Source organism: Penaeus chinensis, chromosome 10, assembly GCF_019202785.1.
Source record: "Penaeus chinensis breed Huanghai No. 1 chromosome 10, ASM1920278v2, whole genome shotgun sequence".
Classification (NCBI taxonomy): domain Eukaryota; kingdom Metazoa; phylum Arthropoda; class Malacostraca; order Decapoda; family Penaeidae; genus Penaeus; species Penaeus chinensis.
Window position 1 is genome coordinate 26,101,741 of NC_061828.1, and position 15,000 is coordinate 26,116,740.

The 15,000-nt window shown below is 34.9% G+C and overlaps 1 protein-coding gene and 1 long non-coding RNA gene across 2 annotated transcripts in view; one reads left to right on the plus strand and one right to left on the minus strand.

Moving 5' to 3' along the window:
* The window catches only part of LOC125029914 (probable serine/threonine-protein kinase clkA), a 29,382-nt gene that overhangs the window by 11,364 nt on the left and 3,018 nt on the right, over nt 1-15,000 (plus strand). The window contains exons 5-7 of the mRNA XM_047620100.1: nt 8,430-8,582; nt 12,766-12,907; nt 14,248-14,433. Coding sequence (XP_047476056.1) covers nt 8,430-8,582; nt 12,766-12,907; nt 14,248-14,433 — 481 coding nt within the window. The remainder of the gene's footprint in view (nt 1-8,429; nt 8,583-12,765; nt 12,908-14,247; nt 14,434-15,000) is intronic.
* LOC125029414 lies at nt 2,919-3,694 on the minus strand. The gene is made up of 2 exons (XR_007115190.1): nt 3,528-3,694; nt 2,919-3,396 (listed from the first exon to the last, which is right to left on the minus strand). It is a non-coding gene; the product is annotated as an uncharacterized LOC125029414 (long non-coding RNA).

Genomic DNA, 15,000 nt, shown 5'->3' on the forward strand with positions numbered 1-15,000 from the left:
TTTATGCGAATATACAGTATATATACCTACCTACTTAAAACACATACGTGCACACGCGCACACACACACACACGTGTGTGTGTGTGTATGTGTGTGTGTGTGTGTGTGTGTGTGTGTGTGTGTGTGTGTGTGTGTGTGTGTGTGTGAGTAATGTAAAAAAAAAAAAAAAAAAAAAAAAAGTGAGTGTAACATCTGTAAGCCATCAAGCTGGTAAAATATGATTTAGAAGGAAAACGACGAATAGGACAGACACAGACAGACAGAGAGAGAGAGAGAGAGAGAGAGACATAGACACTCAGGCAGGCAGACAGGCAAATGGACAGAGAGCCATATTTAAAAGAGAGAAACGAGGAATCGAAAAGCTCGGGGAAAAGGAGACATCCTTTGGAATAAGAGTTGGTCCACATGTCGCCCGTCGCTCGGTCGCCATGTTGAGTGAAGTTTGGTCGGGAAATGAAGCGGTCAGGAGCGGAAAAGTCAGCGCAGCCGTCACTCACGCTTCGTCAGGCTGGGGAAGCCGGGGAGAAGACAGCCGCGCTTAACACAATTAGTAAATAACATGAATCAGACTATGGCTGAATTAGGAAGAGAAAAAATTGATATCGTTTGTAATTTGTTTCTTCAGAAAGAAGGTCTCTGGAAGGGGGTAGGGGTGGTATATATGTGTGTGTGTGTGTGTGTGTGTGTGTGTGTGTGTGTGTGCTTCTCCCCATTTCGTTACCAGCGGATTCGACAAAGAAATAATCTTTTCCAAAATAAAGCAGATTAGAGCGCCCCCGCCCGTGCTAGAGCCGTTGGCCGTTTCACGCACACACTCACACACACTCGCACAGACACACACACAGACACACTCACACACACACACACACACACACACATACACACACACACATATATATATACAAACACACATCCTTGAGTTTGTGGTGATCCAATGCTTTATTTTTGAAGCATCCCTCCCCGTTAAACATTTGACGATCTCACATCACCGCCTTCATTACTGAGCCTATAAAATCGGAAATATGAGAAACGAGGGAGCCAGAGGAAGGAAGGGGGAAGAGGAGAAGAGGGAGGAGGAGGAAGAGGAGGAGCAGGAGGATAATGACCGCCAGCGAACGCACGCCTGCTTCACCTCCCCTATAATCCCCCCCCCCCCCCACTTCTCATTGAGCCTAAGCCATCCATCCTTATTTACATTTTAATCGAAATTATTGTACACGAAACTACTATCGAGAAAAAAGGGAAAAAGTTTACGCGGGAGGACAAGGCCGCCCGCCGGAAAACACTCCGTCGCCTCCACGGATTCTTCAAAGCAGGAGATATTAAAAAAGGAGGGAAAATGTTTAAGGTGGCTATTATTCCGGAATGTTGTTTTACATTCATCCTCATCTGACATTCATGCTGATGCCGCCCGGTAGCTCTTGCAAGGCCCGCGGGCTCAACAAGAATGGGTTTTTGCGCCGCGCGAGTCGCCAGAACCCGCCGGCCTTGAAACAAAAGAGCAGCGCGTGTCCCTCCTGTAATGTTGTGACACTGGACTGCAGAATACAGTCTTTTTTCACCTTTAGCTTAAAGTGAAGCGAAAATACTTCTGATACAGGCCAAGGGAAATGATGATCTTTGCTGTCAAAACCTAACTAACTAAATAATAAATAAAAGAAAACAGACGTCAGATTACGAATGTCACGGACCGGCACAAAGAGGTGGGGGGAGGGGGGAGGGAGGTGATAAAATCGTCACGCAGGTCGTACCTGGATAAAAGAGCCGGACTTAATTTACGTTTATCTGAAAACATTTTGCTAAAACTGCAACATACTCCTAACAGTAACAGGAAGCCAGCCACTGCATGAATGAGTAATACAATCAGTGGATGCCTTCAGGACAGACCTCCATAGGGTACAAACATATGATGCAAACAGATGGTGTCAATCACACAAATGGCCATTAACTGAACCCGCTGTTAGACTTCGGGAAAAATAGACGATTCATCACGGTGCTGAAGTGAGCACAGTGTTCAGTCATGCAAAATAGAGCAGAATATCCTGCACGGCCCTCCAAACAACACCCTTAAAATATCCCGCAAACAAAACATACAAATGCTTATCCGAAGCGAGACAACTACTGACTCTGCTCGGCGAGTAATTCAAAAGGAAGTGACATAAAAACTAATAAATCCGAGACTGACGCTCAAGTATCCCGTTAATAGCAAGCCCCCGGCAACTTCGCGGGAAGAAAACGGACCTTATGGGCGGGTGCAGTAGAGGCGACGAAGGCCTGCTCTTGGCTTCTCCTCCCCCTGTTTTTTTGGCGAATGGATAATGTATCTTTTAAGTGCATCAGAGTGAGAGTTTCCACGTGGACGCTCCACTCCTCCCGCCCCCCGTCGCCCCCTCGGCAAACTTTATGATGACGCTCGCGAGTTTTGTCTCCCTCTTCCCTCTCCCCCCTATCTCTTCTTCTCTCCCTTCCGCCATTCTCTCCTGAGAGTCCTCGACTGAGCTTCCCCGGATGGCGGCGGCCTCACAGGCTAAGTAAATCATGCCAAAGAATCCACTTGCATCTTGCGTTCGGCGCGACATCGGATAGCCGAGTTTCCAGGTGTCTGAATGCGTTTCACGGCTGCGCAAACTCCGAGTGACGTCACCGCATGGGTTACTTCTGGCGCGCTTTTTGGAGGGAGAAATAGAATAAAAACGGAGACGAGTCGACGAGAGACAAACTGTGTTGTGTAGGGAAATACGATTTAATTTCACGCAGGGATTCAATTTCGCAGGGAATATTTTTGTAGCGTTAGCAATTGCGATGCGAGAACGCTTTTCGGCTCGGGAGCAGCTTCGGTTCGCGTTCGGAGGCGAGTTAGAGTCATGTTTAGGGGGGAATTCTGGTGCACGAAAGGGTTGAGGAATGAAAACCAAGAGTTCAAAGAAAAGATATATTTCTCAACAAAACAACAATAAGACTAGATGCAGTCACAGTCCAAACAAAAATCACAGGTAGTTCACACGTCACTGATGAAAAGAATGTGCAAATGCAATGGAAAAATGGATATACACATAATGCATAATCTTTCATGTATATATACAGAATGAGCGGATGAAACCGTTGGCGGAGCAGCGCCACCCAGCCAGTGCCACACACACGAGGCCACCGCTTGCCCGGGGCCATGCTGCCCGTGGTATGCTTCTATAAGGGCATGACTATAAGCGGAAGAGCGGCCTCGCTGGTGGCCCACGGGCGCTCCTGTGAGATCCTGCGGGAGAGGATCCTTGTGGGCAGCATCCACAAACAGATCGCAGGAGGCAGGTGAGCGTCTCAAGGGAAGACGAAGACGGTGTGGGCGGATGGCACGGGGAGGGGGCTGTACACGTTGTCCACGGCGCGCTGTTCGGGCGAGTTCTGAGGGAGCAGAGTCTTGGTATTAGAACAGAACGACATCTTGGATGCCTTTTTATTGCATTCTCATATATATTCGTATAATTACTCATTTCATATTGATATTTGACCAAATCATATGGGAAAAGGCTTACCATCTCAATTCCGGGGAACTTGTGGCCGAGGCAGGGGCTGGCGCCGCCACCTGGGAGGACCAGCAGCTGGCCGGACATCACCCTCGCCAGCCGTGGGCGGTACAGCGGACTACGGTGCGGGTGGGCAGTCTGCGTGCGGGCGGAGGTGTGCGGGCGGGCCAGGGAGTGGCTGAAGGACCGGCTGGAGGTGTGGTAGCGGACAACCATGCGAGAGGAGGAAGGGGTAGCAGGGAGGACTCGGGAGGGGGAGGGGGACGGGGAGCAGGGCGAGCAGTAGGTTGGGGACGGAGAAGGGCATCCCGCGCTCGAGGATAAGTACCCAACGGCAAACGAATGCTCCAGGGAGGCGTACGAAGCGCGGCACGGCGTGCGAGGGCCGGGCTTGGTCGCCGAGGGCGTCGGGCGGTAGATCGGGCTGGGGGAGTAATGGCGAACCGGAGAGCGTCTCCTGAAGAAGGAAAAGAGGACGTTACCCATGAGCCAGAACGTCTTGCTGAATCTTATAATATTTATAATACGTAGAAAGAAACAGAAGCAATAGGTGAAAAGAAACGAAGGGAGGAGAGCCCTTATCTGCGACAAGCGTCAAGCGTAAGGTGGCATCCAGGTACCAGGTAAGGTGAGGAGGCAAGGAAACGTAACCCTCCTGATGCTCACGATAGTCCCAAGTCAAATGCGCTCACTGCCCACCCACTCCGACCCTTAACTGCCCGCCCAAATGTCTAAGTCATATGCCCCCTTGAGTTGCAGATAAAAATATAGCCACTGCTACTATACCCTACCGTGAACAAACCCTACGGAATTACACACATGGGGAATATTCGGGCCTTAGTCTAAAAAAGCTTGGCTTGACAGGCGACGACGTAAAGCTGGCGGCCACGAGGACCACACTAGCAGTTACGGTCATACCTCAGCCAAGGTCAAACGCCGCCGTCCATCTCATTCTCTCGTATTTACATGCAAACCACATCCGCACAAATGAATGTTCATGCACAATGACTTCCACCTAGACATTCATACGGCACGCAACACACATTCAGTAAAAACACATTTGGTTCCTACCTTGAGGCAACTGTGACAACGACAGCCAACACCAGCAGAAGGACGGCAACGCAGCCAGCTGCCACTGAGGAGAAGAGGACGTCCTGGTGGTACTCCGGGGTGCTGACTAGGATGGGGCACGTCCAGTGAAGAGGCGTCGAGGACGACTCGATGTGCGTGTCTTCCAGAGGATCCTGCAGGTAGTGGAATCCTGGCGGTGGCGGCGGAGGCGGCAAAGTGAAGGCCGGCGGCGCCTCCGTCTCACACCCACAGTCCTGTAATATCAAAACAGTTGAAAATAAATCTGTCATTGTAGATCTTCAACTTAGATCTACAAATCAGTGATATAATCGAATATAAATAACATATACAAAAATGTTGCCTCCGACACCAAAGAGCAATTTGCGGCGAGAAACTATATTGCGAGGCGGGTAACCGCAGGCTGCGCTAGGTAAGATCGCCTTCCCCTTGCTCTAGTACGGGATATTCGCCTCTACCTGGGTAACCATGGTAAGCGGCGTGCACGGCGCTGACGCGAAAATTAAGACGTCACGAGCGAGGCCTGCAGCCCACGGTACTCGCGGCAGGAGATCTCAATCTCGCCTTTATTTATAAATCGATCGCACCTTCGGCTATCGAGATACCCGGCGGCGACTATCAGACGCTACGTTACGCTAAGTTAAGTGGGCTGGAATAAACAGGGGATGATCAGTGAGCAATTAACGAAACCACACAGTCCCTGCCACCAGAGCCGCTGACGTGACGTAGGCCTGCATTTCCACGACAAATTAGCCCGCAATTACTCTACAACACGATCGCTCGGGGCATAAGGACAGCCCTCATTATGTGCAGCGACGGGAGCGCTAATGGCCTGTCTCTCTCACATCGGCGTAACATGAGCATACAACATTCTAGAATATTCTAATTCCTAAGCTATCATGGGCGCAGATCTTTTCGAGGGACCAATAGCACCTCACTCGCGTATTACATCTCATTCCCCTGTCCCATCCCCACTAGCGACCATTAGGATCATGACATTGGATTTTTGAGGTCTGAAAGGTTTTTCAAAAAGACTAATATGGGACAAGGGGATACCAGGCGGGTGATGGCGCTATTACTATTAGTCGAGTGGCCGCTAAGATGACAAGCATTATCTGTTCCTAAGTTACCAAAGGCCCGGAGGGAATTGACACAGAAAGCGTTTTCAAGGAAACAACTAGCGACCGTTTAGATATTATATAATATTTACAGGAACTGTCAATTTGTTACTTAAGTATATTAGAAGAACGGTTGGTCGATATACAGCAGTAAACAGAACGGGGAAGTCATCAATGCCCGACAAGACAATTTACGACAATGCTGGTCACCCCGACCGAGCCCTGCCCCCCACCGAGGGGGGAGGCGGAGGCGGCCGACCTTTGACTAATGCGCAGCCGAGTCGCACACGCCATTGCTGATAGAGACATTACGACTTCCTGTAGGAGACGAAAGCGCGCGTGGGAGGGAAAGAGCGGAAGTGACGTTAGGAGGAAGGGCGGAGCAACAAACGGACACTCGAGTAATTCACTCTTTCTGTTCTGAAACTTTTAATGAAAATGGAATTTCTATTCAGATCCCGGATAGTCTTATCGGCACCCACCCACCAAAACCAGCCTATAACAAAGCAAGGTCGTGGACGACCGCTGATGTATGGTACGCATTTATAAAGAGAATGACTAAGCAGTTAAAGGAAACGGAAAAGGAGCGATCAACATTCTGGTTCTGCGAGGATGACTAAGAGACCAACCTCCTTCCAGGGAGGCGGAAATCACACGCCTTAATTACACGTAATTGGCACTTAACAACAGGTAAATGCATTACTCACCAGGATATCGGATTCCATGAACAAGTCCATCGTTCTAGGCGGCTTCAGGATTTCAGACGATACGATGAAGGAATTCCCTTGCAAGCACAAACGAAATCTCTTATCACTCTATTGTATACTAGAGAGCTCGTGAGACACCTTCGAGATCGCAATCACTTGTGACCTGTGGATGCCCGGCGCCCCGATCATAAGGGGATCCGACTCCGCCAGGCGAGGGCACGCGGGGGCACCGAGGGTCGGCGGCTGCAGCTTCCGTCCTTCCGGCGAAGTGGGCACGAGGCGCGAGCGCGCTTCCTGTGCGCTCTCCGCCTGACCCAGTTCTCAGGTCACTCAGAATCCCCGTCTCTAGGAGTCAAGCGGTAATAATGGAATGCTAATAGTAATAATAATAATGATGCTACTACTACTACTACTAATAAAGATAATGATAACGATAATGATAATGATAATGATAATGATAATGATAATGATAATGATAATGATAATGATAATGATAATGATAATGATAATGATAATGATAATGATAATGATAATAATGATAATGATAATAATGATAATAATGATAATGATAATAATGATAATAATGATAATAATGATAATAATGATAATAATGATAATAATGATAATAATGATAATAATGATAACAATGATAATATTGATAATATTGATAATATTGATAATATTGATAATATTGATAATAATGATAATAATGATAATGACAATGATAATGATAATGAAAATGATAATAAAAATGATAATGATAATAAAAATAATAATAATGACAATGATGATAATAATAATAATGATAATACAAATAATAATTATAATAATAATAATGATAAACATAATAGTGATAATATAAATAATAATAATGATAATAAACATAATAATAATGATAATAAACATAATAATAATGATAATAAACATAATAATAATGATAATAAACATAATAATAATGATGATAAACATAATAATAATGATAATAAACATAATAATAATGATAATAAACATAATAATAATGATAATAAACACAATAATGATAATATAAATAATAATAATGATAATATGAATAATAATAATGATAATATAATAATAATAATGATAATATAAATAATAATAATGATAATATAAATAATAATAAAGATAATATAAATAATATTAATGATAATATAAATAATATTAATGATAATATAAATAATAATAATGAAAATAAACATAATTAAGATAATGATAAAACAAAATAACGATAAGAAAAATACTGATTATAAAAATAATAATGAAAATAGAAATAATAATGATAATAAAAATATTAATGATAATAATTATAATAATTATAATAAAAATAATAATGATAATAAAAATAATAATGATAATAAAAATAATAATGATAATAAAAATAATAATAATAATGATAAAAAAAGTAATAATAATGATAAGCAAGAGTAATAATGATAAGAAAATAAAAATAATGATAAATAAATACAAATAATGAAAATAAAATAACAATAATGATAAATAAATAAAAGTAATGAAAAGAAAATAAAAATAATGATAAGAAATTAAAAATAATGATAAGAAAATAAAAATAATGATAAATAAATAAAAATAATGATAAGAAAATAAAAATAATGATAAGAAAATAAAAATAATGATAAGAAAATAAAAATAATGATAAGAAAATAAAAATAATGATAAGAAAATAAAAATAATGATAAGAAAATAAAACTGATGATAAGAAAATAAAAATAATGATAAGAAAATAAAAATAATGATAAGAAAATAAAAATGATGATAAGAAAATAAAAATAATGATAAGAAAATAAAAATGATGATAAGAAAATAAAACTGATGATAAGAAAATAAAAATAATGATAAGAAAATAAAAATAATGATAAGAAAATATAAATAATGATAAGAAAATAAAATTATAATGATAATAATTATAGTGGTTGTAGTAGTAGTAATAATATTAATAATAATAATAATAATGATAATAAAATAACAACAGCAACAACTACAACAGTAATAATAATAATAACAATAGAAATGATAATAATAATAATAAAAGCAACAGCAAATACAATAACAACAACAATAATTATAATAATAATAATAATAATAATAATAACAATGATAATGATAATAACAATGTTATTAATAATAACAATAATAATAATGATTATGATAATAATAATAATTATTATGATGATAATAATTATGATGATAATGATAATAATAATTATTATGATAATAATAATTATGATGATGATAATGATAATAATAATAATTATGATAATAAGATTACTACTACTACTAGTAGTTATGGCAATAAAAGATAATAATGATAAAAATAATAATGATGAAAATAGTAATGATGATAATGATAATGATGATAATGAAAATAATGAAAATAATAATGATAATAATAGTAATGATGATAATGATAATAATAAGGATAATAATAAGGATATTAGTGATAATAATAATGACAATAATAATAATAATAATAATAATGATAATATTAATAATACTAGTAATACTACTACTACTAATAATAATAATAATGATAATAATAATAATGATAATGATAATGATAATGATAATGATAACGATAACGATAATGATAATGATAATGATAATGATAATGATAATGATAATGATAATGATAATAATAATGATGAAGAAAGTAATGCTAATACTAACGACAGTGATTTTAATTGTAGTTAATATAAACAACATTGTTAATAATAAGTTATAACCAAAATGATGATGACAGTAATGATAATAATGATATTAATGACAGTGACAGTGACAATAACTGAAATGACAATAACGATACCGAAAGGACAGTTAAGTGATGGACATAAAGATAAAAACAATATGACAACAGTAAAAGTGGCTTTTAATGCATTAATAAAACTTGAGACGCTTCAATCACGAAAATAATTAAATTGTTACTGTAATATCTGATATTAATGCGATCATATCACGCGCGTGTTGAAAACATTGCCACTTGGCCGCCAATCACAAACAATGTCGAAAGCCGCGGTAAACTTTTTATTATATTGCGTTAATGCCCGATAGTGTTATTATAATCAGATACACAAATTAGTTTTGATGATTGAATTTTTTGTTGCAGAATCAGGAAATAGTTTAAGTGATCAATGGAAAGTTTTTTTGTGTACATATTTAACACTTGCATGCTACGGGGGGGGGAGACACAGTGGAGTTTCTTTGACCTGATGAAGGGGCAGACGAGGCCCAAGTCGCTAAAAGAAGCTGGAGCCGTGATATCGCATGGCCTTTATTGAAACATTCATCCTCAATATCAACAACTTGTATCATGCTAAGGAGGAAAAAGAAAGCAGCAAAAATTTCGCCGACCTGCTGGCCTGAGCACAATCTGGGAAAGTAATTTAGTCGCGAAATTGATAATAAACTCGGCTAGTTCGTATATCTATTTATCTGTCTATTCATACACACACACATATATGTATATATATATATATGTATATATGTATATATATATGTATATATGTATATATATATGTATATATGTATATATATATGTATATATGTATATATATATGTATATATGTATATATATATGTATATATGTATATATATATGTATATATGTATATATATATATTTATATATGTATATATATGTATATATGTATATATATATGTATATATGTATATATATATATATATATATGTATATATGTATATATGTATATATATATATATATATATATATATATTCATTTATGTATATCAGTTGATTTACACTGTGCAGCTTTTTCATGAAGAGGCTTGATGAGAATACTATATGTAATTTGAAAATCAGAAACATTATGTACTGAACATAGGCATGTTTATAAAATATTTAGTTTGCGGTGTAAACAGCTGTCTGTTCACGCTACAGCATCTGTACATGGTAATGCTTAAGCTCCCTGCGCTCACGCCATACATCTATGTATAATTAAAGCTATTACCCCCAGCAGGCGATGGTATTATTGTTAGCTGAATGAGATCATTAACAACAATTACCGGCACAGCTCCCCCTCTTCTGCGGTAAGGTCAGGTCACACAAGGTCACTGCGCTCTCCCGCTCGCTCCCTCTCCCCCCGCCTCCGGGCTAGTACAGTGGTAACGTGCCGGCTTCTCATCCGAGGGGTCGGCGGTTCGCGCCCCGCCCAGGCGCGAGAAGTTGCAATTGTCGCCTGGAGGTTACTGCTGTGGCTGGGCACCACGGCGGGTAAGGACAAAAGCCGAGTCAGCACCAGCTGACACACGTTAGCGAGTCGACATTAGTCGACACAGGCCGGGCTCCCCTCATTGGCATAGCCCGGGCGAAGCTCAGCTTCGCATATCGGACTTATCCTTATCCTCTCCCCCCCCCCCCCCCCGTCCCAGTGTATCACTTTCTGCAGGATATGCCGGCTGCACCAGGCTTTCGCAACGCGCTGCTGTAGTTCAGGCTTTCTGCAACTGCGTGTTTTGTGACGTAGTTTTAGCAACAACCATTGGCTCACCGCTCTATCATGATAAGCCTTGGGCAGGAGTGTACTAATAACATCGATAGTAATAATATCGATAATAATGATATCGATAATAATAATTATAATATTGATAATATTGATAATATTGATAATATTGATAATATTGATAATATTGATAATATTGATAATATTGATAATATTGATAATATTGATAATATTGATAGTATTGATAATATTGATAATATTGATAGTATTGATAATATTGATAATATTGATAATATTGATAATATTGATAATATTGATAATATTGATAATATTGATAATATTGATAATATTGATAATATTGATAATATTGATAATATTGATAATATTGATAATATTGATAATATTGATAATATTGATAATATTGATAATATTGATAATATTGATAATATTGATAATATTGATAATATTGATAATATTGTAGATTATATTTAGATATAAATATATATTCGAAACCGGTCAAATACATCTCTAGTATTGTCAAGATAATCATTCTCATTCTTATCTACATTTTTCTACATTTGTCAACATGAATACGGTACATAATAATATTGATATTAATGTAATACTGTATATATATATATATATATATATATATATGTTTATATATATATATATATATATATATATATATATATATATATATATATATATATATGTCTATGTTTATATATATATGTATATATATACACACATATATATATATATATATATATATATGTATATATATATATATATATATATATATATATATATATATATATATATATATATATGTTTATATATATAAATATGTATGTTTATATATATATATATTTATATATATATATATTTATATATATATATATATTTATATATATATATATATATATATATATATATATACTGTTTAACTTTCTCCTTGTCTTTAGATGTCCATATAGCAGCGTGTATTCCCTGAGCCCATGAATTCTCTCCTGCTCTCCCGCTGCCCAAACAAATCTCCATAGAAGGGAGAGACGCAGAAAAGCCAACAGGCGTAAATGATTTCGAAAGGATGTTATCTCTGTATGGATGTTATTTCAAGAAGTTCTGGCAGTTGACGCCCAGGTGAGCCGGCTACCTGGCGATCCCTATCTGCGCTGCCGGCCCACTAAAAACGCTGCACGGTTCGTTGTTGCATTTTTCGCAGAGCGAGGCCGACGCGGGTGAGACGCGGGTGGGGATGGCGGCGGAGATGGGGAGGATAAGGATAGTGATTATAGTCATAGTAATAATAATGTTAGTAAAGAATAAGGAAATAACGATAGTGAGCATACTAACGATGGTGATAATATCAGTAGCAGTAATGATATAATGTTATGAAAGAATTATGCGTTAGAGTCACAATCTCAGATTCTCAGGTACATTTCCGCTCATTTCTTATTTCTCTTATTTCTCATCTTCTGTTCCTTCGGTGTTCCAAGAGCTCTCACCCCCCCCCCCCCCCCCCCGGCACTACCTCCATCCCCATCCCCGACCCCCCTCCCCACCTCCGGCCCAATCCCCGCCACGCACTTCCTCCTGACCCAGCCTATGACGTCCCTTAAGGTCAGCCTGACTTGTGGAGTTTTCCCCGTCGTTCCTCGGGTGGAAAGGCGTCGCAGTGATAGTGGTGGTGGGGATAGTGTTGATGGTCATAATAAGAGTGAAGATGATCTTAAATAATGATGGTATTGATTTCATAGTAATGATGATGAAAAGGATAATAATAATGACAAATAGAACAATAATAATGACAATAGTAATAATAATGATGACAAATAGAACAACAATAATGAAAATAGTAATAATAATAACAACAATAAGGAAAATAGTAATAATAATAACAACAATAAGGAAAATAGTAATAATAATAACAACAATAATGATAATAATAACAACAATAATGATAATAATAATAGTAGAATTATATTTGTAATGATAACTGTAATGTTGATAATAATAATAATAATATTAATAATAATAATAATAATAATAATAAAAATGATAATGATAACAATCTTGTTAATAATATTGGCAATAGCAATGATAATGATGATGATATTGATAACAATAACAACAACAATAGTAATAATAATAATAAGATGATAATGATAATGATGACAAAAATAATAATAATAGCGACAATAATAACAAAAATAATGAAAACAATAATAATTGCAATAATAATGATAAAAATGATAATAATAATAATACAAAAAAAAAAAAAAAATGAAAATTATAATGATAATAATAATAATAATAATGACAATACTAATGATAATGATAATGATAGTAATAATGATAGTGATAATGATAATAATAATGATAATAATTATGATAGTAATAATGATAATAATAATGATAATAAAAATTATTATAATAATGATAGAAATAATGATAATAATAATGATAATAATTATGATAGTATTAATGATAATAATAATGATTATAATTATGATAATGATAATAAAGATAATAATGATAATAATGATGATAATGATGATAATGATGATAATGATAAAGATAATAATGATAATAATGATGATAATGATGATAATGATGATAATGATGTTAATGATAATAAAGATAATAATGATAATATTGATAATAATGATAATAATGATAATAATGATAATAATGATAATAATGATGATAATGATAATAATGATAATAATGATAATATTGATAATAATAATGATAATAATGATAATAATGATAATAATGATAATAATGATAATAACGATAATAACGATAATAACGATAATAATGATAATAATGATAATAGTGATAATAATGATAATAATGATAATAATGATAATAATGATAATAATGATAATAGTGATAGTAATGATAATAATGATAATAAAGATAATAATGATAATAATGATAATAATGATAATAATGATAATAATGATAATAATGATAATAATGATAATAATGATAATAATGATAATAATGATAATAATGATAATAATGATAATAATTATGATAATGATAATGATGATAGTGATGATAATGATGATAATGATAATTATGATAATTATAATAATAATTATAAAAATGATAATAATGATAATAATGATAATAATTATGATAATGATAATTATGATAATAATGATAATAATGATAATAATGATAATAATGATAATAATGATAATAATGATAATAATGATAATAATGATAATAATAGTGATAATAATAATAATGATAATAATTATAATGATACTGATAATAATGATAATGGTGATAATAATGATAATGGTGATAATAATAATAATAATGATATTAATAATAACAATGATAATAGTAATAATGATAATAGTAATAAGGATAATAATAATGATAATAATAATGATAGTAATAATGATAGTAATAATGATGATAATAATAAAAATGATAATAATAATCATAATAATGATAATAATAATCATAATAATGACAATAATAATAAAAATAAAAATAATAACAATAATTATAATAATAGTAGTAATAATAATAGTAATAATAATAATTAAAAAATATGATAATAGTAATAATGACAATTATAATAATTATAGATAATAATGATAATGATAATGATAATGATAACAATAACGATAATAATAATAATAATAACAATAACACTAATAATAATAATAATAATAATAATGATGATGATGAGGATATTATCAATAATAATAATAATAATAAAAATAAATTATAATTATGATAATGATAATAATGATAATAATGACAATAATGATAATAATGATAATAATGATAATAATGACAATAATGATAATAATGATAATAATGATAATAATGATAATAATGATAATAATGATAATAATGATAATAATGATAATAATGATAATGATAATGATAATGATAATGATAATAATGATAATAATGATAATAATGATAATGATAATAATGATAATAATGATAATAATGATAATGATAATGATAATGATAATGATAATAATGATAATGATAATGATGATAATGATAATGATAATAATGATAATAATGATAATG